The 25,663-nt window shown below is 42.0% G+C and overlaps 1 protein-coding gene across 1 annotated transcript in view; it reads left to right on the top strand.

Annotated features, from left to right (window-relative positions):
* The first annotated feature begins 206 nt into the window (after window positions 1-206).
* The window catches only part of MOCOS (molybdenum cofactor sulfurase), a 242,093-nt gene continuing 216,636 nt past the window's right edge, over window positions 207-25,663 (top strand). The window contains exon 1 of the mRNA XM_086609116.1: window positions 207-324. Within this exon, the coding sequence (XP_086465242.1) occupies window positions 207-324 (118 nt within the window). The remainder of the gene's footprint in view (window positions 325-25,663) is intronic.

The following is a 25,663-nucleotide window of genomic DNA, read 5'->3' as shown; positions in this document are numbered from 1 at the left end:
GGCGGGCAGGCGGGGCGCGGGCACCGCCGGCAGCGGCCGGGGGCGGGAGGCGGGAGGAGCAAGGCGCGGCGGGGCCGTGCCGTGCCGGTCGCAGCGCAGTGCCCGGTCGCAGCGCTGCCGGCGGGGAGGCTCCGCTGGCCGGGGAAGAGCCGCGCTGGTGTTTCTGTCCGACTTTCTCTCCCCACTTCCCGCCTGCAGTCCGCGGCATGGCCGGGGAGCTGCTCTCCTTCCGCGCCTTCCAGGCCGCCTGCCCCGCCGGCTACGAGTACGGCTACGGCGGTTCCCTGCGCCGCCTCCGGGAACGCGAGTTTCCCCGGCTCCGAGGTACCGCGGGCCGGGCGCAGCCCCGAGGGGCGGGTGGGCCGTGGGGGGCGGGACGGAGGCGGGGGAGCTCTGAGCCTCTCCCGGTTCGCCTCGTCCCCCCGGGCGGGAAGTTTCTGGTGGGAGGGAGCGGCGGGGGAAGTGGGGGGGCCGCTGGCAGGAGGCACCGGGCTCGCCCCGTCCAGGCGGAGCTCCGTCCGCGACACGGAGGGGGCCGGGAGGCCGTCCCTATCCTGGCTTCCTGGATGCCCCAGAGGTGCCGTGAGTTCGGCAGCAGGGTTTAGGAACAGCAACAAGATGTAGAGCAAGAGAGTAAGACAAGGGAGGGAAAAGGCGAATTACAATGGTGGAACAGACCTTGTCTGGTAAAGGTTTGTGGTTAGACGGGTTTTGGTAAACTGCTTTCGCAGGTGGTATAGGCTCCCGTCCCCTGCAACATTAAACGTCGCTTGCACACACAGCTTCGTATCCAACTGTGATGGGTACACTACGATAATTTGTTTTACTTAAAGAGGTATCGATGCCTGTGATATTGGCACTTAAAAATACTCCGTGGAAAAACAGTAGACAGCAGAGTAAATGACTCAGTTTGGATGTCCTGAACCTGTTATTTGGGCAACTCTTTCTGTCGAGATCTTGTTTTGCTCCTTTTTGTCATTTCTTTGAGTTTGAAGGCAAGAGCAGGCTTTCTCACACACGGGTGTTTGTAGTAAAGAATGGGGGTACGCTCCATAATGGAGGGATGTGGAAAAAACTTAAGCAGCAGTTTGAGGACCTTTAAGATTCAGTAAGTCAATTTCACGGTCTGGTATTGGTCATATTAGTTGCAGTAGTGAAAGTTTGATAACAAGAAACTACCTGTCCTAAATTGAAGCCAGGATTCTGAAAAGTGGGTGTTTTGTAACTGAAACATTGTTTTAGCTGTTTAAGCAGATGACTTTTCAAAGCCCCTGAGAATCACTCATTTCTCATGAGACTCTTCAGTTTTGAAATAAAGTGTATCTGTGCTTATGAATGATATCTGGTGGACCAGTCTGGGCTCCCAAACAGAGGTCACATAGATAATTAAGAATATTTCCAGAAAAAGATAAACAAAACTGAATACGAGCTATAAGATAGACTCTGTCATAATATTAGCTGATGAAATCATGTATCTATGGTAAGGTGGCAAAATCCTCCTGCCCTTTGTTTTCCCCTTCAGAATTTTAACGTGTTCTTCAATTCATAAATCATCATCCACTCGTCTTCAAAGCCTGTCACCTCTGTGAGGAAGACCAGTGTCCCGAACTGATGGCTGTACATACACACAAGGTGTCCTGTCTGGACAAGAACTTGTGCCTTCAAGCGATGCCAGTAGTGCCGAATGAAAGATGTCCAGGGACAGATTCCTAGACCAAGCGTGCAAGGCTCAGTGTCCCCTGCCTTGCCTGTCTGTTTGTCTCAGAGCTGACTAGTTGGACTAGTCCAGGACAGAGTCCAGGAACTGGCTGACAGCAGAGGGATGTGACTGATAAGCACGTCGCTTGGACTTACTCCTTGGCCTCCTTTTATTTAGCCATGTAGCTGTATCCCCACTTGCTGAAGGACTTGACATGCTGATATTGATGTTTTAAAATGGCTTTTAAAGCTCTAAGCCTTTGTTGCCTTGCTGAAATATGGTGAAGGAAAGGTGGCTGATGTACAGGTTAGCAGCAGCAATGGTAAAATGGCCTTCTCCAAGTGACTTACAAAAAATTAGTGAGGCTTTCAGGCGCTTAGCTACTGAAAGCATTTTCAGTGACCTGCCAACAAAACATGCAGATTAGGGTTGAGGTAAAAGTTTTCTATCTCTGGTGGCCTTGTGTTAACTTTGTGGGTAAGACCTGATGGTACGAACACAGATTCACTGAGGAATCTGTGGCTGTTTATGGGATTGATGTCTGCTGGCTGTCTCCCTACTGCACAAAGGTGCTGCAATTTAATCCCTTCTGCTCAAGAGCAATCTTAACTAAGAAAGAAAGAGAATGATCTCTATTTTTATGTAGTTAACAATAATGTCTCGTTCTGCCTGTTTATTTGGGGCATGCCTCAAAGATCTTTCTGTCATTAAAATTGGATAAAAAATCCAGATTTCACCTCTTGCTTTTTACATGAACACAAATTTTGGAGCCCCTGGCTAGATATCCAGGAATTAAGCCTAATGCTAAATTTTGGAAGTGTCGTCTTCTTATGAGCAGCATGTGGTAATAATAATTATTGCATATCAATGTATTCACTTCTTCCTGGTTGTGGATACTTGGTGACATCCGCTAAGGGAAGTCAGGAACATTTTCTGTGTCATAAACCTTTGGCTGTATGGTGCTAGTGCTTCTTTTGTAGCTCTAGTATGAATAGTTGCACAAGTACCTGTTGAGAACAAGGTGCAACAGATGTGTGTAGGGAATACTAGCTGCTGGACACACTATAAACCCAGGATTTTTCAAAGGTGGTCTTCCTGTGGTCCTATCAAAGTCTGTGGGAATTTCACTCTTGGCTCCATCAGAAGGAAAGTTAGACTTCTACTGAGTGTGTTGGGGATTTCCCCTTACCTTGAATCAGCAGGAGTCTGTTGGTTTTGGCACAGAAGCCTTAAATTTTACCTTTTAAGCCAGGGTTTATCTTTTGTGAGACCCCACCTGGAATACTGCGTTCAGCTCTGGAGTCCCCAGCAGAAGAAGGACATGGAGCTGCTGGAGTGGGTCCAGAGGAGGGCCACAAAGATGATCCGAGGGCTGGAACACCTCTGCTATGGAGACAGGCTGAGAGAGTTGGGGCTGTTCAGCCTGGAGAAGAGAAGGCTCCGAGGTGATCTTATAGCAGCCTTCCAGTACTTAAAGAGGGCCTACAGGAAAGCTGGAGAGGGACTTTTTGCAAGGGTGTGTAGTGCTAGGACAGGGGGCAATGGATTTAAACTGAGAGAGGGTAGATTTAGATTGGATATAAGGAAGATATTTTTTACATTGAGGGTGGTGAGGCACTGGAACAGGTTTCCCAGAGAAGTTGTGGATGCCCCATCCCTGGAAGTGTTGAAGGCCAGATTGGATGAGGCTTTGGGCAACCTGGTGTAGTGGAGGGTTTCCCTGCCCATGGCAGGGGGGTTGGAACTAGATGATCTTTGAGGTCCCTTCCAACTCTAACCATTCTATGATTCACTTTTTAAATTCAGGAGCTGTGAGCTGATGGCTACAGCAACCCCTTCTAAAAATACACATGGAATCTGTGAAACGGATCCCTGTTTCGCAGGCAGCAGCATATGTGCAATATGTGACCTTGACTTTAATGTTAAGAGCAACATAACCTTATCTGCAGTGTAGGATTGTAAATTACACTTTAGAAATTGATAAAGAAATTGGCGGGAGTTTGTAGCTCCTGTTCTTCACTAATGGGGATGAATATGCTTCTGTGATGTTTATCATAGCAGAGAAAATATCAGCCTCACTTTGTATCATGGCTTTAAAAAAGAAAAAGCTGATGTGATTTGCAGTGCTGCGTTTAGTCCCAAGATACTTTTGCAGTTTCAGTTGCGTGCCAGTATTCTCCTCTGGGATAGCTGTGTCCATTTCCGTGGGAGCTTTCCACGAGCAGTAAGCAGTGGATGCCCATGCCCCAAATAAAAACCAGCAGTGTTAGCAATCACATATTCTTTAATGTCTGCTGACTGTCTGAAGATAGTCTTTAACTGAGGTAAGATGCACTGTCCCGTTTAATGTCACATCGGTCACTGTCACAGTCGTGTGACAAATCATGTGTGACCTCAGTAGAATGGACGTTTGTGGCGTGTGTGATTACATGCAACTAACGATAATAATGTAGCTTGCCCATTAAACAAAAAGGAAAGGCAAACTAACTTTTGAGTAACAGAACTGGCCTTTTTTTCTTTGAAACTCAAATGACGTCACATGAACTGGTCACCTGTACCAGAGCTTATTCTATTTTTCAGTTAAGGAATAGATGGGTACTGGACCTTACACAAAAATAAGACTTTTTACTCGTATTGCTGGTTATTATTTGTGCAAAGACTTTTCCTGTGAGTAGGAGAAAGTGAAAAGCAGGTCTTTGGCATGTGTTTCAGTTAGTCCTTAGTGGCTCGGTTAGCAAAAGCCAGCTGTGTCCCCTGAGAACAAAAAAGCTGAGCTGTTTTGTCACGTTTAGGGTAATCTGGTGTTTTGGCTGAATTTCAGAAGAAGAAATGAATTCTGGTGTGTCAGCTCAGAGTAATTTGGTTGTTAGGTAGCTGATGCTCACGTTTTATGAAACTCGTGAAGATGAATATACTGCGAGCCTGAAGAGTTGTGCTGACCTTTTGATTGCACGCGTAGGTGTGACCTCAGTTTCTCTACAGCTAGCCAGTTTGCTTGTCTTGTCAAACCAGAAATTCTATCAGCCTTGTGTCAGAGGTTTTTTATTTTTCTTCAAAAAATAATAATATTTGGAGTAATTTTTGTATCCTAAAATAATAGGTTGGGTTTTTTTTTTTATATCTCCAGAGTTTTTTTGTTTTGTGTTGTATTTGATCTAGTAGCTATCTTCTACTTCGGCTTGTGTGTCTATTACTTTCTGTTTATTTCCTAATTATTTTTAATTTCTTATTTCCTAATTTTTACCTTCTGGATGAATCTGTTCTTTTTAGTCTTTTTTTTCTTTTTCTTGGTGAAGACTAAGTGACTCTGTGTGTTCAGCAAAACCTTTTATAGTTAGCTTCTTTGAACAAGTTAGCAATATGCAGGTCTCATCATGCTGTTTAAAAAACAGTTTAATAATGAGGGATAAGTTTATTTTGATTCATTGTTGTCTAAAGTCTAGGCTGAACCAGAAGCAAGGCATGTGCCGTTTTTATGGTCAGATGCAATACTTAGTTATGAGTTCCCTGAAGCTCACTCACCCCATGCTGGCCAGAATTAAGCTAGGCAGCTACAATCCTCAGAGAGACTGCATCTCCCAGAAAGGTAAAATGATTTCATCCATGTGCTGAGATTGACATACGCTAATGTTAATCCAGTTCTCACCTCTCCTGCCCAAAGTCAGCAAAAGCAATATGTAGGGGAAGGATGAGGCTACTTTTGTTGTCTCATTGGGACATTCTGGGTGGCTAGAAGAGCTGCTAATTTCACTGGAGAATAAGTCTCACTGAGTTGCCTCATCTCTAGCTCATCCTGAACAGATAATAAATCTTCTAAATCTCTTGTTTTGGTGTCTAAAGCTGAGAGGTCCTCTTCTTACCACTGTGCAAGGCTTGTTTGCTACCTCCTCAGTGTCTGAGATCTCTCTGGCTGGTAACCTGTTCATGTCCTCTGCAGCCCCTCTGTCACAACGTGATTTCATTTTATGAAACACATTGAGTTTTTTTATTTGGCAAGGGAAAGAAAGCAAAAGAAATTATATTTATTGAAGGAGGCTGCTGGTGGACAGTTTGAAATGCTAGAAGACAGCTGGGGAGATGCATTTAGTGGCTGGAGAAGATATCATAAAAAGAAGCTGTGGTATGGGAAGTGTAACTACACAATTACGTGATGATTGTTTTGTGAAAAACAATATATATGCTCGTGTAAAGCCTTAATGTTTCCCGTTGATTTCAAGTCAGCAGTAGTTATCTAAATAAGCTGTTATCTGAAGAGTTGGTATCAAAGAGGAACCGTGTGCAGAACATGAAATGGTTTTAGTACCAACTGCAGTAATGGCAACTGTGTGTTAGTTTCAGATGTTTTCCTCTGCCTACATAGAAGTAACAAGTACTGTTAACGAATTTCTCACCTTGCATTTCAGGGTTCAGAAGGCTATCGGTGGTCTGCTCTGTGCGGGACTGATTTGTCAACTGATCGCCCAGAGCTGAGTGATCTTTTGCTCTTCCTGATGGACAGAGCTCTTAGTGCAGAGTAGTCCATGATGCTGTCATAGTAATATTTCAGCACTAAGTAAATTCTAGTTACGTTAACGTTTAGTTAGAGGAAAAAAGTTCCCTCAACAAAACAGTGTCTTCTCTTTCTGAACTGCATTACTCAGAGTAATACGTATAATTCGGTTTTAACTTCAGATTTGGTGTTGTAATACCCATGTAAAGACATTAACTGCACTATTACACTGGCTCTGTAATCACCTATGCCACACAGTACAAGACATTTAAAACTCTTATCTGGAACACAGAAACGTTGAGCAAAAAACCAAAGTACCACACCCTATCAACGTGATACAGTTGGCATGAATTTTCAGGTGTATTTTAGAAATAAATAGTTGGTCGTTTGGGACTAGATTCTTTACAACAGGAAATAATCATATATAGACATTAGATTTTTTTAAATCAACATGTGAAGATTGAAAAAAATACTAGATTTGGAAAGATACTGTATGGAACTCCATAGATGCTGCAGGGTATCAGCCACCGTTTAAAAAAAAATTGCACTTTTAATTAAAAGATACGTTATCTCTAAAATTAATGTCTGAACAAGATGTATATTAGTGTTGAAAGTATTAAAACACGCAGATGTTTTGTTTAGAAAAGTGCAAGATGCGTTCTTGTCTCTTACTCAAAAACTGGAAATGCACCAAAATCTTGTTCTTACAGAATCCCATGTCAGTGTTGCATCCTTCCTTCCGTTGCCTTTGCTTCCTCTTAGATTCTCCTGTTTGCCCTCCTCTGTCATTACGAGGTTGCTATATGTGAGATGTGTATTGATTTCTTCCCAACATGTTTCTGTATATTTCCGTATGATGTTTATGTGATTCGTTTGGGGGTTTTTAAATAGGAAATGTAAGATGGTTAATTAAAGAGTGTATGTAAGCTTTCAGACAGATATGATCTGCTGCTGATGTCCCTGCACTTACAACTGGAATTTCCCTGGCAAAATCAGAACCTGGCATGTGAAGTTTTTGAAATTTCCATTGTATGTTAAAGTAGCAATTCAGTAGCTGCTCGCCAGAATTCAAGGGTACTCACAGCCTAAGGACAAAAGCCAAGCAGAGAGGTGGGAGGTCAGTTTCTCTTGATCAGCTTGATTCATTGCATGCTTGTTATCAGAGAGATGCTGCAGAGACATTGCTTGGGTATGAAAAGACTGTTGTTGGGTTCAGGAAGACCATACTGCAGAGTGCTGCATAGTAAAAAGCGCTGATATGAGAGGTTGATAAATGGGTAGACAGCACAATATATTTGCAGAGCAGGAGGCTAGTGGGATGCTTAACTCTGAGGTGGTATTTAGGAAGTAGGGTGCTGAGCTCTCAAATGTGTCAGGCCTTTATAACAGGCTGTCTTGGCCCAAGCCACAGGAATGTTCAATGCAGATATTTTTCCTTTATGTGACACTAAAATACTTGTAACTCCACTAAACTCAGAAATTTAAAAATAGAACTAAAAAGAATTCTTCTCATGAATATGTCAACTTGAGGTCGGTATGATTTTTTTTTTTTAAGTTAATAATGCTGGTAATTTTACTGCGTCTGTGTAATGATCTGCATGTAAATAATATGGACCACAAACCGGTTCCTATCACATTTATTAGGAGACAGATATGTGGTTTCTGGAGGTATTACGGAAAAGGTGGTGTCAAGAACTGAAAGTGTGGGAAATGGATGTCAGAGTTATGGAGAAATAGGGGTGTAGTAGGGCAGGGAGGCATAAAGACAGGCCACAAAGCAATTATAGGTCCAAATTCATTAGTTTTGTTGCTAATGAGGCAAGTCATTGCACTCTTGGCAGTATTCTCGGCAGCCGAGATAGGTCTTGTGCAGTGACGCTCTTTGCCCCTTCACCTTCTGTCCTGCCATAGAGAAGCAATGATCTGCAAGGTGCCTGCGATGGAGATGTGACCCCAGGCAGGCAGTTGTGAGACTGTCATGCAGGAAAGCGTTAAGTAAAGTAAAGGAGGAATAGGGAAAATGTGGGCCGTCTCTGGAAGGAAATGGGAGACCTGGTTACCCAGGATATGGAGAAGGCCTAGGTACTCAACAACTTCTTTGCCTCAGTCTACAACTTCTTTGCCTCAGTCTTCGCTGGCACGTGCTCTAGCTTCACTGCCCAAGTCACAAAAGGCAAAGGCAGGGACTAGGAGAATGAAGAACTGCCCAGTGTAGATCAGGTTTGAGACTAAGGAACCTGAAGGTGCTGTGCAAGTCCATGGGACCTGAGGAGATGCATCCGCAGGTCCTGAGGGAACTGCAAGATGAAGTTGCTAAGCCACTATCCATCATATTTGAGAAGTTGTGGCAGTCCATTGAAGTTCCCACTGAGAAGAACTTGGGAGTGCTGGTGGATGAGAAGCTCAACATGAGATGGCAATGTGTGCTTACAGCCCAGAAAGCCAACCGTATCCTGGGTTGCATCCAAAGAAGCATGGCCAGCAGGTCAAGGGAGGTGATTCTGCCCCTCTACTCTGCTTTTGTGAGACCGCACCTGGAGTACTGCCTTCAGCTCTGGGGCCCCCAACATAAGAAGGACATGGATCTGTTGGAGCAAGTCCAGAGGAGGGCCACAAAGATGATCCGAAGGCTGGAGCACCTCTCCTATGAAGACAGGCTGAGAGAGTTGGGGTTGTTCAGTCTGGAGAAGAGAAGCCTTCAGGAAAACCTTCTAGCAGCCTTCCAGTACTCAAAGGGGGCCTACAAGAAAGCTGGTGAGGGACATTTTACAAGGGCATGTAGTGACAGGACAAGGGGCAATGGCTTTAAACTGAGACAGGGTAGATTTAGATTGGATATAAGGAAGAAATTTTTTACAATGAGGGTGGTGAGGCACTGGAACAGGTTGCCCAGAGAAGCTGTGGTTGCTCCATCCCTGATGGTGTTCAAGGCCAAGTTGGATGAGGCTTTGAGCAACCTGATGTAGTGGAAGGTGACCCTGCCCATGGCAGGGGGGGATTGGAAGTAAATGATCTTTAAGGTCCTTTCCAACCTAAACCATTCTATGTTTCTAAGTTGCTTTTTTTCTGATATGTGGAATATACATATAAAATTAGAAGGCAGGTCTTTGGGAGAGCCGTCCTTCCCTATCCGCTATTTTGCTTCCCTCTTTTTGCTTTCCGGATTATACTGACTCCTCTTTTCTTGTAGCAGCCAGGGGAATATGGCTTTTGCAAGAGAAGAAAAAAGATGTAGTTTCTGTTCTAATTCAGATTAGTCCCTGGAGCAATAGGATCTAAAATGCTTCTAAGAGAAAGCTAAGAACATGTCTGGACAGGATTTTTGTCACTTATGGTTCTCTTAAAAGAGAGAGATATCCAAGGGTGTTATCTGTTTTGACATGGTTAGCGACTGTCATGGTTTAGCTGTGCTGGCAGCTCAGCCACCATGTGGTTGCTCCCTCTCTCCTCCCCCTTGCTGAGGTGGAGAGGACAAAAATGTAATAAAAGGCCTGAGGGTCAAGATAAGAATTTAATTCATTACCAGTTCATTCAGAGAGGGTAATGAGAAAACAAAACCAGATCTTAAAAACCCCTTCCTCCCGCACCTCCCTTCTTCCTGGCTCTACTTCCTCCCCCTCAGTGGTGCAGGGGGACCAGGAAATTCGGAGTAGGGGGAGAGTAGCAGGTCAGTTTGTCATACGTTGTTTCTGCTGCTCCTTTCTTAAAGGGGGAGGACTCCTTACACTCTTTCCCCTGCTCCAGTGGACCCCCTCCTCACAAGAAACAGTGCTCCACAAAGTTCTCCAATGTCAGTCCTTCCTGCAGGATGCAATCCTTACCCATCAGATCGCTCCAGCATTGGCTTTTTCCACTGAGTCATGACTTCTTAGTGTGGAGCCACGCGCTCCTGCGTGGGGTCTTCCACAGACTTTAGATGCATCTCTGCTTCGTCATCAGTCTCCAGCAGCATGAGGTCCTTCCCGTGGAGACAATCTATGATCTCCCTTAGGCACAGGCCTCTCTGCTCCAGTGTGGGGTTCTCCAGGGGCTGTGGGTGGGTCTCTGCTCCCGTGGGCATCTTCATCTCCATGGTTGCAGGGGGGCTGCCTGCCTTCTCACCACGGGCTGTGGGGGAATCTCAGCTCCGGCACACCTCCTCTGTCTCCATCTTCACTGACATTGGTGTCTGCGTAGCTGTTTCTCTCAGGTCTCTGTCCTCTCTCCACTGCAGCTGCTCAGGGCCTAACCGACCCGATGAAGCTCAGCAGTCCCGGCAGGATGAACTCCACTCAGCGGGTGCCCCGGTAGCAGGGCACTTTGGAGCTCTCCAAGCTGTGCCGCTGCAGCCATCTCCAGTCGAGTGGCAGCAGCTCAGTGCATGCAGCCGCCTGCCTGAGAGGCTGGGGAGGGGGACCACCCTCCTGGGTCTCCCCTCTCTTCACTGTAGGTCTAGTTCAGTTTGGGTTTCTTTGTCCCCTCCTTAAATATGGAATTTGCAGAGGCGCTGATTGGCTTGGCCCTGGCCTGAGGGGACAGGGGATCTGACCTGGCCAGAGACCAGTCCGATCAGTTTTGGAGCTGGGGAAGCTTTTCCCCAAGCTTCTTACAGGGGCTATGTCTGCAGCCCCTCCCCTGCTACCAAAACCTCATCACATAGATCTAGCACACTGGGGAGGGACAATTATATGACTAAGCTTACTTCTTCTAGCACTACGCAGGATAATGTCCTGAATTTAAATTTGGAAAGATGACAGGAAGCTCATTTGAACAAATATTCATTAATTAAATTAATGTTGTGTGAATTAATTTCATTAATGCACAATTAAACACCAAATATCACAGTTCATACCACTTTGCAAACTTACAACAGGTCAGGTAAAGTTACACAGTTGTTAGGAAGTTTGTCCTTTGATTTATTCCCGAGGAAGAAATTGAAGCCCAGATTTTCCACGTTTTTATGTTCATGCCACACAATACATTAAAGTGGTTGTAATTCAGTAATTTGAACTGGTGGTATCAGTAATGGGTACAAACGTACATTGCCTTTCTTTAAAAAAAAAGACTTTGTATTGCTGTCGAGTAAAATACACTGTTCATCTGCTGTGTCATTCTTTTCCCAAGTAATTTATTAAGGAGTGTAACATATTAAGTAATTTATGAAGCATGTGACTGGGAGTCACATTTTATTATTTGTATATCTGCCTAAAATTTCTTTCGATGTAAACAATTAGAATTGTCACAAAACAAAATGTTATTCAGCTGCTCTGGCAGTATGCAACGTTTTAAAAATCTGTCATCGTCTTTAATTCATCCCACACTAGGAAAATATTTGTTACAGATCTAATTAATTTAGGAGTGCGTAAACCCAGTGAGCAGAGTGGGAGATTCTTCTTAATACCCTGTGTTATCTCAGCTGTGATGGACAATTTGCTTTGATAAAGCATGTTACCTTCTCCTGAGGTTGGATAAGAGCAGATAAATAAAAGCAGTTAACTAGCAAGAACTGCCTACCTGATGGACTGAATGGAGTAAAATTAAAGACTGCATTAAAAAGGAGCCTTTGCCAGATGCAGATGTGATGCTTACTCCCCCGCACACAAACTTGCTGTTACTGTCTAGCTGGGAAGCTGACCGAATTGATGTAGAGACAAAAACGCAGGTAGACTACTGCACTCCATTGTTACTTGGTCATAGAGTTTGTGTTCACAAACAAATGAAACATTTGATCAACAAAAACAGCTTTTAAATGCATTCCCTTAAGAATGTGAATGTCTGCGAAGTAACGTATCACGGAAGGTGGTCGTGAAGTGCAGCAGTATGATAACAATCGTCTTCTTAACCACCTTAGCATAGATGTTTGGTGGCAGGTGCAGTGCTGCCGAGACAGCCTAATGGTACAAATGCAGGATGACTGGTTGCCCTTCTAAAAAGAAGATAATTTAATACTACTACAAGTGAAGAAAAACATATGCCATTTAAATTCATTAGAAGTGAACTGGAAGACTTGCAGTACGTAAGAAATAAACTAAAACCCGTGTAAGATATGTTTTGGGTAACGTGACATTATATGCCAGAGACATTAAAAATGCAAAAATAACCTTTAAGCGATGGCTGCAAAGGTGTATTTTGAAGATAAAATAAGGAAATAAAGAGCAACACATCTGAACTGCACCACAGCTGACTTTCCTTGTTTCCTGGGACAGAGCAGCCCCTGCGAGTGGGACTCAAGACACTCCTTTCCATTCTGTTTACAGCTGTTTCTTGTTTGACTGAGGCGTATGTCCATGCCAGTTTTTTTTCCATTAATGAAATTAAGCCCTCTGTTTTAAGGATTCTTAATTGTCCAGTTATTGTTTGATCAGTGAACTGTCTTAGTATTTCTCCAAGCTCACAAAGAGCAGAAATATAGAAGGAAGGGAGAAAAACTATGGCAGGGTTGGGATTTTTTTTGTTCATAACGACAATTTAAGATTTGATACTGTGAAATATTTTCCTTGAGAAAAGTTGATCATGAGTGGTGATTCTCACTTCAGTTGCATTCTTAAAAGCCTCTCCGTGTCTGTAAAACACTGAGCTGAGGGAAGAGAATGGGTGTAAGGGGGAAAGGAGACAGATGTCTGGGGACAAAAAGTAAGCTTCTTTAATATTCCTTTTCATATCACAAAAAGCCATTTCAATAGTAACTGTCATAGCTCATCATCAAGTTTAGTTTTAAACTTTCCATCTTCTATTTCTTTAGACACCTAGGATTTTTTGATTGGAGAATAGAATTTAAAGTGATAAACTACTGCTTGGATTGAAATCAGACTTCTGGGAGTGAGGAAGGAAGTAATGGTGATTTTGTTAGGAGCTGCTTTATGTTCAGGCCCAGTGAAGCTCATCTACAGGGCACGGAAAGTGTCACTGCACCTCAGGGCCGTGGAACCGGGACTGTCTTTTAGTGTGCACCACCATGGCCCTGGCTTATTGCGACCCGCTAGGAGAGACCTGGGCACAGGAGATGGAGCCTTCCTGTGGCACTACAGGAACCCTCCTTGAGATGTGGGCTGTATAAAAACAAGCCCTTCCTCCAGCCCCTGTGTTTCAATATCAGCTTGCCTAAAGGGTGGGTCTAGTCCAGTGAAATGCTCTCTGAGGGGTGAAGCCATCTATGTCTCCCTTTTATAACTCACCCTCTTGCTTATCCTTAGAAGCCCGTAAATAGTATGAGGTTGAGTACTTTGTGAATGATGAAAAAGTATGAATTCTAGTGGTTTACACCAGAATTGTTTTTACCGAGTTTCCTTTCCATCTGGTGTTTTTCAAGGATTGGGAGAACTCTTCCCCTCTGTGCCCTGCAAATGTAAAATATAAAAACAGCTGCTTTCATTGGAACATTTATATCCTGATTAGCTCTACTGAAAGGCAAAGCTAGCTTTTTAGCTCATGGGAGCTGAAGCTACCGATTTAAAGATAAATATGAAAACCTCTGTTCCTTTAAATGTGTGGACTGTTGCAGAGTTCACAGTGCGTAATGCTTGTTTGGAGGCACTAGGTCGATTCTCTGAGCTTTGCATCACTGGGTGTGACAGCTCCTGCGAGATTAAATAGCTGTTACTATCAGAACTTTAATTGTGTTTTTTCTCCCATTTCTGCAAGTATAGAGAAGGATAGATGTACTTGTAAAGTGTCATGAGGATTACACTGCAACACTTCCTGGATAAACTTCAGTGCCACTGAATTGGGGGAAACAGTACCAAATAATCTCACTGCAGCTGTTGTGTTTCCAGAAGTGTCTGATCAGATCTTCAAATCGGAATGCTAGATACCTTGTGGGTACATCCAGCGTCTAATACCACTCACTTCTGCTTCCGCGTCCTTCCGTGCTTGTAGTGGAAATGTGATTGCGTACTGAACTGATCAAATAGCAGTTAATTTACAATGATCTCCTTCATGTTTTGTATTTCAGTGCTACATGTAGAACTGTTTAGAATGAGTGGGTATTACGAAGTTAGGGGGAAAACCTGCCTTTGGCTACTTCTAACTTCTTCAAATGCCTCCTAAGTTACATGTTTACGGAACTTACTGTGGCTTTGAAAATTATTAAGTTCTTACATGGGTTGTACTGAAAGAGCATGAGAATTTTTCAAATGAGTAAAATTGATATTTATAAGATAGTTATAAAGAGCTTCTGGACATGAGAGGGCGGAGTGGAAGGGAGCTCTCTTGTTTTTTCCTTTAGGACAACATACTAATTTTTACACTTAAAAAAAAAATAATCTATCTACATGACTTGTGGGCTATGTAGTAACTCTGCATCTCCATTTTTTTGGGCTGCAGATTGAGTTTCCCTGGGTGTTTTTTTGGGGGCTGTAGTTTGAGACCAGAGCTAGCTGAATGCAAGGGAGAAACCTTACTGTTTAGGCTCTTAATGTGAATGAGCTATGGACAATGTTGTGTGCACTCAATCTACTTCACTGCACTATGTATTCCTTGTGGAATGACACAGGAGAAAACAGCCATGTAGCCTAATTTAGTCCTCTGGATATAGATTGGTTGAGATTCCCAGCTTCTAGACAGGAATATGATTCAAGAAAATCCGAAACACTAGAGAAAAAGTCATATGAGTAAGAACCTATTCCTGTCAACACCGACTGTTTTTTGTTGTCTCTCCACTGAACAGTCATTACAATGGGTATATGTAGAAATACATACATACATACATATACATAAATGGGTGTATATTTATAAATCCAGGAATTTTAGTCCCGCTGTTGTGAGAACACTAAGTGCCTTCGCAGAAGGAAATAAGTGTTTCAAGTTTGAAGAGGGGGGAGGAAAACCAGAATGGGATGGACATGGGGAAAAGTTTACACTTAACGCCTTTCTTATATCCCTGTGTCAGCACAAGCTGGAGAAGGGAAGCCCGTACTTTGCTCTTGTAGAAAAAAAAAATACATCTGTGTACATTGTGCAATGACTGATCTCATAAGGTTCACTTAATCACTTTATCCTGACATTCTGTGGAGATAAAGTACCAGATATCTGGTATTTATAGAAAAGGTTGAGGAAGGCTTACTGTCTGCCTGGAAACAAACTTCATCAGAGCAGTTACGTCCCATGTAACCTGCATGATGTTCTGTGCAGCTAATTGCCTGAATTTGTTCTAGTTTGACTGCTGGGGAGCCATTAACTGTGCTATGGTGGTGACTACATGTCATAATAGGGATCATTCCCATTTTGGTATTTATGGCACAAATTTGGAGAGCGGTTTTTAGAACTAAACGGATCTGGAATGAAACATTTAGAAACAATTGTTGTATGCACTGGGTTAGATGCGTTCTTTGAGTTATCGTTTTGTCTGAATATTTTGACCAATATTTTTCCCCCCCTTAATTGTTTGAATTTTGGATACTCTAATTTGAAAGGTGGTGGGGCAGATTGAGACATCTGACTTAACCAGACTTATAGTGGATATGGTCCTACAATTCTTTGAAAATTGGGTCCTTCTTGAGGTAACTGTAACTAAGGATACAAATGAGGGCACCCTAACATACTAATTTCAAAATTTAAGTTTTTATTAAAACATTTAATTTTGTGCTTCCTTTGCTTAGGTATATAATCTTTTCCCTTACATTTTCCAAACCTCTCGCACATACCTCGGTCTTTCTGTGTTCCACTGGCAACCTTTACTAACTGTTTTAGAAGGTGGTTTTGATATGTTTAGGTGTTTCATTTTTATATCTCCTGGGTAATCCTTTTGGTGAAAAGTGTTCTTGCAGTTATACTAAAAATAAACGGGAATTACAAATGAATTTCATCTTAATGACAAGTAAGTAGCTTTAAAATGCAAGTGATAAGAACCAAACCTACTATTGTTGCCTTCAACATACTTGCTTTGGAGGAATATGGTAATATTATGCCCGCAAGCAGATATTTAGACATTTTCAGGATATAATAAGAGCTCATTACAGAAACTCAATAATATTTTGTCATGTTACCTCTAGTTATAGTTTTAGACTAGTAAGTCCGAGGAAGTATTTGAAAATTAACAGCACAAAAAATAGCTCTGAAATATTAGCAAATTACTATTATTACTTTTCCATTTATGATACTCTTATTAATTTGATCATTCATTGTCATAAATCATGTTCACCTCCCTTAAAATTCCTGTCCATCCTTGCTTCATGTTATAGAAGGTAATTCTGTAATCAGTTCAGATTCCTGAATCAATTCCTGAATTTCTTAGCTTGCGTACCTCTCAGCTTGCCACCTGACATCCTTTGCCCACGTAAGGAAGAGGTGCATTCAGTGATCTATGGTTTGTACAGCATCGGTAGTAGTGGTCTATAAAGAAGGACCAGGCTTTAGCGTGGGTAGGGAACTCCAGCAACTCCAGCATTTCAGTGTGTTTCTGATACTTATGGAGACTCCAGATATGGAATTGGTACTCATATTCAGGATCCAATCCTGTAGCCCGTACTGGAGGCAGAGCATGCTATGTGTATTTTAATCTAGATAGAATTTTCTGATATCTTGTGTCATAAGCTGAGTAAAATATGTTGTCTGAATGTTGTGCCTGATCTTGTAATTTATCCAAGTAAGGCAAGACTGTACATTTTGTGGGGGAAGACTTTGGTTTTTAAGTGCATAATGTTTTCTTAGCTCCATTGAGGCAAAACGCAATAGCTGGTGTCATGGCAGAATTGTGATTTTAAGCTGAGTTCAGAGATTAGGGAAACTGTGGAATATTTGTTTTTCTGTGCATTGTCTTTTATTCATTCTTAGTGCTAGTCTAATGTTAATGAGGCCAGTTGTATTTAGCACTTTGAATAACTTATGGTGAAATTATAATTCTCTTTCATGTCTAATGTCATTAGTATTGAAAGAAGCCCTTGAATTGAGAGGAATTGTACCATGATTTAGTTAAACGCAGCAAAATATTATTTAGGTGTATGCTTATAAAATTGGGATAAAGTTGTAATTGCTTTATTGCAGAGTCCGTAAAAAAAAAAGAGGAGCAACTGTGAAACTCATTTTTGTAAGCAAAAGTATCCACTGAAAGATTGTTACCAAATAATTAATGTATTTTCATCAGTAGTGTCAGTCTATTATTGGGTTCAAGATGCTTAAATATTTGTGTTCTCTTAGTGTATACTAGCATAAATCAGATTAACTTCACAGGTGCCTCAAATCCTATTTTTATTAGGCACCCCAATAAACCAAGTAAAGTTGCAAAGGAGAAGGGTAATTGACTGAATGGACTTGCATTGAGCTGAACAGCATTAGATATCAGTCCCCTGTATTGAAATTCTCTAGTGAATGCAACTTCATTTGAGTTAGCAGAGTGTGCCTAACTCTCTTCAAAGCTATCCACCAGTAGCTATGGTTAACGTAGATGTTTTAAATACCCTTTTGTTGGTCTGTCTGGGGGAGGGGGACGCTTAAGGTGAAGTATCTTTCCTTTCTTTAACAAAAGAAGCCCTGACAAAAGCTTCCAACTTTGGTAGGTTACCAAAGTTGTTATTGTTTTTGTTGAGTGTTGATGCTGCTCTATAGACCCTAATTTTGATTAAATGAGCCTGAAAGCAGGGATGATGACTTCTAGGTTATCTGTTAGCCAAAAATACCAAAATGTGCAGTTAGAGAAGCAATAGAGAAGAGAAGGTGGAAAAGACCTGTAAGGGAAGAGAGTTTCCAGATTCACATCTGCTATTCCTCATGTTCTTTTACAAAAAGCAACATGAAAACACTAATTATCCTCTTAAGGGGATACTTACGTACATATATTCATATACCCATCTCAGTACTGCATACACAGGCATATTTGTGCATATTTGTAAATAAAGGTGTATAATATGTGCTTAGGGGAAACAATCACCTGGATGTCTTGAATACAATTCTGGAGCAGTTCTTTGTTTGATGTAACTGGCTCTAGTAATCTGATTTATGTCATTTTGAGATTGTCTTGCTGTTGCCTCTGTTATTGTAGCCCTCCTACTACTTTTGTTGATGGATTATTAAAAATGTTGTACTTTTAAAATTGATACCTGGACTTCTAGAGAGATTATACATACCCCAGAGACTGAAGATATCCTGGAGACACCATATGAGCAGATAGCAGTATGAGCAGCCCAGCATATCTTATTCAAGAAAGAAAAATTTCGCTTGTTTCAAAGGTCATTTAAGCTTTTGTGCAGATCATAACCCAGCTCTTTATCTTGGCTTTGAACCAAAAAGGTAATCAGTGCAGTATGTTTAGGAAGTGCTGATTGTAGCGTATTTGTTAATGGTTTAAATACAGAGTTCAGCAAAGCCTCATAATTGCTTCAAAGGCTCTGAATCAGACCTTGATGCAAGTTCTCATGTTTAAATGGAGCCTGCTTTTCTTCCGCAAAGGTGACGTCTCTGCGACCTGAAGGCAAAGTTCTGCTCTGGTTATTCATTGTACTACAGCTGGGAACTCAATCAGGCTTCACTTGGGTTCCTTTTTACTCACTAGGCTTTGGAAAAGGCTTCTTTTGTCCTGCTGTAGCCCTTCAGGGGTCAGAGAACCAGACCTCTAAAATCATAATGTCTGTACCCAATGCAAGGTAATGTCTCTGGAAGAGCCACCAACTCCTCCTTCTAAACAGCAGTCTGGCAGTAACCAGCAGTGGATTTTAGCTGTCCAAAGTTAGAGTTGAATTCATGACCAAACCTCCAAAAGCTGTGTCACACAGTAACAGTCTCTTAGAAAGAGGGCCATAAACTATGTGCTTGTGTCAACAGCTCAAGTGATTTTTAGTTTTCTTTTAATAAGCCGTAACATACCAGATGTCAGTGAAGTTAAAAAAATAGAATATCTGGAAGCTGCATGCTGTTATTCCTATTAGAAGCAGGCCTGTGTTAGGAAGGATTTCTCTCACATACTGCTGCGTTCAGGCCTAGTCATTAGGAAGCGGTATTTTATTACTTTTATCTGAATTAATTAACCATACTCTGCAGTTGTCATATTGTTTCAGAATTAAAAACTGTGGTTTACTATAACATTATTTTTTGATAACTGTACTTTTTCATTCCTAGTATATTCCTGGAAACAGCTGTTGAAGACTTTCAATCTATGCTTGGGAAAACCTCTAATAAATGGAAAATAAGCTGTAGAAATGAAGTTAGGCCAAATATAGTAAGGTATTAACAGAACATTTATGCCATTGTATAAGTACATTCCTTTTAAATTATTGACAGGAGCCTGTTTGTTTCTTTTTTTTTTTTTTTTGAGTGGGAAAAGTCTTGTTTTCCAATTAGGTGATGCTTTTTGTATTGAAGTATTACATTGTTTGTGGAGATATTAGGAAGTGCCAGTCAGTCCTGAAAAATTTTACAAAATAATTCTCATTTCAGAAAAATCCAAAAATAAGAAATAAATTTTTTGAATGAATTGTATTATTGATGTCTGTGCATCTAATGAAGTCTGTGAACTTCAGTAAAGGTAAAGCAATTGAGCATAATCTTACCATTTAGATTGGTCTGTTTGTAGCTGAATGAGTTTCACTTGAGGTAGCAGCTTGGATCAAATTACTATAAAGTAAAAGTTAAACTGGCTTGCTCTGTGGGGAATCAGTGCCGAAAGATTTTACGATGGAAAAATGTTTAGATTAACCTGATAAATATGCACTAGAAAAGCTCATACATAGTTTTTCATGCTTACCTCCTATCTCCCTAATAAAATCTTAGTATTTCTATGTCTTATTAAAATGAAATTCCCACCATACATGATATTAAATCTTAAGTAGTTACTCAGAAGCAATACTGAAACTCCTATACTTAACATTTTTTCCCACTGTAGAAAGCACACTGAAAAAGTGTTGCTGTCTCCTGTTTGTTGTTTCAATTTATGTTGGTGACTGGCTGCTGGTGAAAAGGTGGTACAGGAGATCTTGGTCGAGCATTATACATGGACTTTTCAAGCATTAAGCCTTTCCCTGGTTTTATAATTCTGGGGTTTTTTTTGTGGGTTTTTTTTTTTTTCTGACTACTAGAACAATTGGGAGTGGAAATCAGCTAAGGAGTAACAGTTAGCAGTGTAAGCCAAGAGATATGGACGTATTGGTCTGAGAAGCTATTTTTCCTGTAAAGTTTGGGAAAATTAGCTTTCCAAAGTTTTGAGATCTTTTTATGGGATATGTGTTCTGCTCCCCCACCCCATGCTTTCCAACACTCCCTCCCACCCAGAGAAAGCACTTCCCACTGGAAGAGGTGTCACTGGGACTGGAATGGGTTATCAGGTTTATTATGCATTAGAAATAAAGGAAGATGACATTTCTAGCCAGATCAGGTGGAGAGGTGCAACTGGTTTGTCAAGGGAGAAATACCTGTGGAAGCCGATGGGTGAAGACAGTTATTAAAGCAAAAAGATGCTGACATGGGAAATACGAGAATACACTGACTATGAAAAAAAATAGTCTAGAGGTTAAGATGTAGTTTCTTACTGGGAGGATGTGATTCTGAAGCACTGTTCTGGTTTGAGCAACGTAGACTAATAACCTACCAATTTTTCAGATGGGGGTAGCTGGGTCGATAAATGTAGTCACCTGTTGTAGCAAAGGACTAGTAGTAGTGTGGGCCAGGAGAATCTTCTCAGACCTCTCATCTTACGAGAGTGGGGTTCTGGCCAACAGTCCTCACTTTCTTCATTTCACAGTCTTCAAATTTACATACAGTTCCTCTTGGTAACATAATTATTTGGTTTTATGTGTTTGTCTCTGAAAGATAGTTCTGATTTATGCTGAAGGAAAACTTATGTTTCTCTTATGCTTATGTTCCTGAAGTTGATCCTCACTATCTGTTCCTGGCAACAGATTGTTTGTATAAATAAACCGAGGACTGTAACTGTCTGTGGGGAACCTCGTGTGAAGAACTTCCACTGGAGCATAACTTTTTTACCGGTTTGCAGTAGCAGCCTCTTCTCTTTGCTGGAAAAAGCCAGCAGAGGGAGGTACCGTTGCATTTGCCAAACGAGGCATTACACATCGCCTTGTCATGGAGAAGAAATGCCAGCCGGGAAGTACTTCTCTAGGGCCTGAACAGTTGGGATAACCGATTTTTGCTGTCACTCACTGTTTGTTGCATGTACCAGTTCTCATGCAGGTATTTAATTATTGCTATGGTTGCACGTTCAACCCGAGGCTCTAGCTCCCGGAAGCTCTTAGTGATTTGAGTATTTCTGTGTAACAAAATGAACTTTAAGGAAAATGAGAGAAGAAAAGGGTTACTTTTTCGTTTTCTGTTATTTTGAACTTAGTTTGTCTTCTCTTAGTTTGTCTTTGGAAACCGATAAAATAATTAACAGGCCTTCTTCTGTATGTCACTGCATGTTTCGTTTGATATATTTTGCAGGGAATATTTGGAATCGCTAATTTGTCCTAGATTTTATATGAGTCCAATTAATTCAGGCCACAGAGCAAGAAATAGAACTGACTAGAAAAGTCACTTTCAAACATTATCTTGACATGTTGTTGTAAGCTGGTGGCTGTTTTTTGGGAAAGAGAAGTAGAGCAGGAGAATGCTACTAGAATGTTTAGCTAATGGCTGCTATTATAAACTATTGCTATTAAGATTCCTTAAACATTGCTTTTTACCATCGTCTTTTCATCTCCAGTGGAAATTCTGAATCCCTCTTTCCTATGCAAAAGTGACTGTTTCTCTGCAAATTTCAACAAAACCGACAAAAGTATTTTCCAGTAATAGAAGAATGAGGAATATGTTCTCTTTCAACTCTTCTTTCATTTGATCAATTGCATCAGAGAGAGAAAAAAAAAAAAGAGGCTGAAATATGATAGTATGTTTGATAGGGAGATGTGAAAGCTAGTTTCGGTTTGGGTGAGCTACAGCTGTTTGAAGACTTGCATAAATATGAATCACTTGTGATTTATATTTCATTCAAAGATGACGAGACGGTCAGCTGCAGTATGTTATTCGCATGTGGCTGGGCTGCCTGTGATTCATGCCACGAGTAAGGCTTCAGCTGTTCTGGAACATAACCCCTTAAAGGCGTCTGTGGAAATAAAATCACTGACTGCAGTTGATACTTAATCACGCCCTAGTGAGCAAAAAGTAAGCACTGAATAAAGCTGTGTCTTACTGGTGGGCCACATAGACGAAGGTGGGTGCTGATGGATCCCTTTACTGCAGTCTCATTTAGCACAGGATCTGGCAAATGATGAAATTTGATGGCAAGCAATTTTTATTTTTTTTTTCTGCAGATGTGGAAGATACATTTCATAGGGTTGGATGTAACTTCTTAACAAATGTGAAATCCTTGCTTTCTTAGTGCTCACATAGACCTCAATACCAGCAAGCTGTAAACTCTAAGCTGCAAGTAGGGGCTTGTGTACATAGAATAGTGACAGTGTTTACTGGAGTGACCCTGCCCACCTAAATAGCTTTTGTGGAGTCGGTATGGCCCCTGCTGAGGAGTACAGCAAGCAAAGAGGCTGCATGGTATTAACTGTAAACTGTTTTAATGTTCTGTCTGCTTTGCTGTAGGTAATAACCCAATGAGAGCAAATAATGCAAGCCAATAGCACATGGAGAAAAATAATGGGAACTTATTATGGATAAATGTAATTGCACATTTCATGCTTTGCTTTTTGTAATCAGTCTGTCAAGTCAAACATTAAAATACTTAATTAAACACCAGTTTCCCACAGAACTCAGTAACTTCTTAGCAGCCCTTGAAATATTGATACCATTATCCTGGTTGCTCACAGTCCAGTGTGGGTCAGCATTTGGCAGTTGGGTGGAGCTGTGATTACTTGAATTGATGAAGTCAGTGGACTGGCAGTGGGAAGCAGAATGTGCCCCGTGGCTGCAGGCTGACTGCTGTGTTACTTCACTGGGCCTATAGCAATTAAGTTACATCATGCTGAGGAACAGTGTCTCCTTTAACTGCATGGTAACTATTCAGGCTTTGGGCATCTACAGCCTTGTCCATCAAGCACTATGCTTTTGTGGTCTTTTGAAGAGCTCGTTGGACCTAAGGGAAACAAATATTACCTTGTCTAGCAGAGCTGGAGTGTTTAGGTGAGAGGCACATTGTTATTCAGAAAACATACTGTAGTTTTGGTAGCTTTTGTCTAAATTGATGCCAAACAGGAACTGAAGGTACAGATAACACTAGTCACTAAATGCTTTATCCAGAAAATAACCAGAAAAAAACAAATCTCAAGCCATATTAACGGCTCGATGTCCATGTGGAGACCGGTCACGAGTGGCGTCCCTCAGGGGTCCGTGTTGGGCCCGGCCCTCTTCAACATCTTTGTCGGTGACGTGGACAGTGGCATGGAGTGCACCCTCAGCAAGTTCGCCGATGACACCAAGCTGTGTGGTGCCGTCGACACGCTGGAAGGGAGGGATGCCATCCAGAGGGACCTCGACAGGCTGGAGAGGTGGGCCTGTACCAACCTCATGAAGTTTAACCAGGCCAAGTGCAAGGTCCTACATCTGGGTCATGGCAATCCCAGGCACAAATACAGACTGGGCGGAGAATGGATCGTGAGCAGCCCTGAGGAGAAGGACTTGGGAGTACTGGTGGACGAGAAGCTCAATATGAGCCGGCAATGTGCTCTTGCGGCCCAGAAGGCCAACCGCGTCCTGGGCTGCATCAAGAGGAGCGTGGCCAGCAGGTCAAGGGAGGTGATTCTCCCCCTCTACTCTGCCCTCGTGAGACCTCACTTGGAGTATTGCGTCCAGTTCTGGAGTCCCCAACATAAGAAGGACATGGACCAGTTGGAGAGGGTCCAGAGGAGGGCCACGAAGATGATAAGAGGGCTGGAGCACCTTTCCTATGAGGACAGGCTGAAAGAGTTGGGGCTGTTCAGCCTGGAGAAGAGGAGGCTCCGGGGTGACCTTATAGCGGTCTTCCAGTACCTCAAGGGGGCCTACAAGAAAGATGGGGAGAGGCTGTTCAAGAGGGCCTGTTGTGATAGGACAAGGGGTAATGGTTTTAAAATAGAGGGAGGTAGATTCAGGTTGGATATTAGGAAAAAATTTTTTACCATGAGAGTTGTAGAACACTGGAACAGGTTGCCCAGAGAGGTGGTGGATGCTCCATCCCTGGAGACGTTCAAGGCCAGGTTGGATGAGGCCCTGAGCAACCTGATCTAGTTGGAGATATCCCTGTTCCTTGCAGGGGGGTTGGACTAGATGACCTTTGAAGGTCCCTTCCAGCCCTAACGATTCTATGATTCTATGATTCTATATTGGTAGGATTTTTTTTTTTTTTTTGCATTTAATGTGCTTCATTAATGGTTTTGCAGAACCAGGATCTTTACCTATACAGTGTGTAGGCGTATCATACCCTGTATCATCGTGCGATTTCAGACACTTTTATAAAAGTTATATATATTACATAATTAAAGTTACTTTTGACATTTGATATAGGAGCATCCCTGGGGGCAGCTAAATTCTTTTGCAGGCAATGGAGAGAGGGAGTTGCCTCTAAAGGGCACCTGACTTAGATGACTACAGTAACCTGACATACCTGATGTGATACTACCTGCTAATACCTCACTGTGTCCAAATGATACCACACTTATCTGCAACCTCTGTAGAGCCCTCTTCTCCCTATTTTGTCACTTGCTTGTTCCAGTTTTCTCTCGCTTTTGTTTTTGTTTATGAAAATCTCTCATATTTATCTTTTGACAGATAATGCTTTATTTTCCCTTCAGCTTGTTTTCGTATAATCTGTTTCATACTGGTTTTGTTAATATTGCTGTACTTAAGATATATGCTGTCTCCCCGGGGCATTGGCTGTATCTACTTTCCAAGTAATACTGTGTATATAATCCCACTGAATTGCAATTATCTCTGCCAATCAAAATGCACGACTCTGTACAGTTGCTGCCTCGTAACTACACATTTCATTCTTCATTATGCAACTTTTGGCAATGTAACTGGCAGCCTGTAATCAGCTGGAGTGCAGGAAGTGCAGGAGCTGTGAGAAATAAGCTGTTGAAGCCACAGCACAGGTCAGCTTGGTATTTGGTCACTGTGGCAGAATCACGGGGTGGCAGAAGGTTAGGGAGGTGGATGTGGGGCAGCCACATGCAGTGTAGGTAAATTGGTTATTTTTGGAAGTAAAACTCAGTCAACGTTCAGAAATGTATAGCACCAAGAGCAATTTCAGTGATTAAAAGAGACAATTGCATAATACCAAAGTAAGTAATAATTGAGCCAGGTAGGAACTGAGTGACCAGGCATGGATTTACGGATGGGATGTGAAAGAGGAAAAAGCTTACTCTCCATGTGCCAGCAGGCCATTGTAGGGAGTGTATCCATAGTCTCTCTGTGTTCCTCTCCCTCTAGACTGTGCTCTGGGTGATAGTCGTATACATGGCCTAATAATTACTAAAAGATTTAATAAAGACATAACCTCCTCATTCTACTCTCATTTCATCACATGATGTCTTTAACTTTCTCCGAAGTTAGCGGGAATCACCTTTTCAGAAAGCGTGCTTTTTTCAGAAACAGGT

The sequence above is a fragment of the Tauraco erythrolophus genome, chromosome 3 (assembly GCF_009769465.1).
Source record: "Tauraco erythrolophus isolate bTauEry1 chromosome 3, bTauEry1.pri, whole genome shotgun sequence".
In the NCBI taxonomy this organism is placed as follows: domain Eukaryota; kingdom Metazoa; phylum Chordata; class Aves; order Musophagiformes; family Musophagidae; genus Tauraco; species Tauraco erythrolophus.
This window is presented reverse-complemented; position numbering and strand designations above follow the sequence as displayed.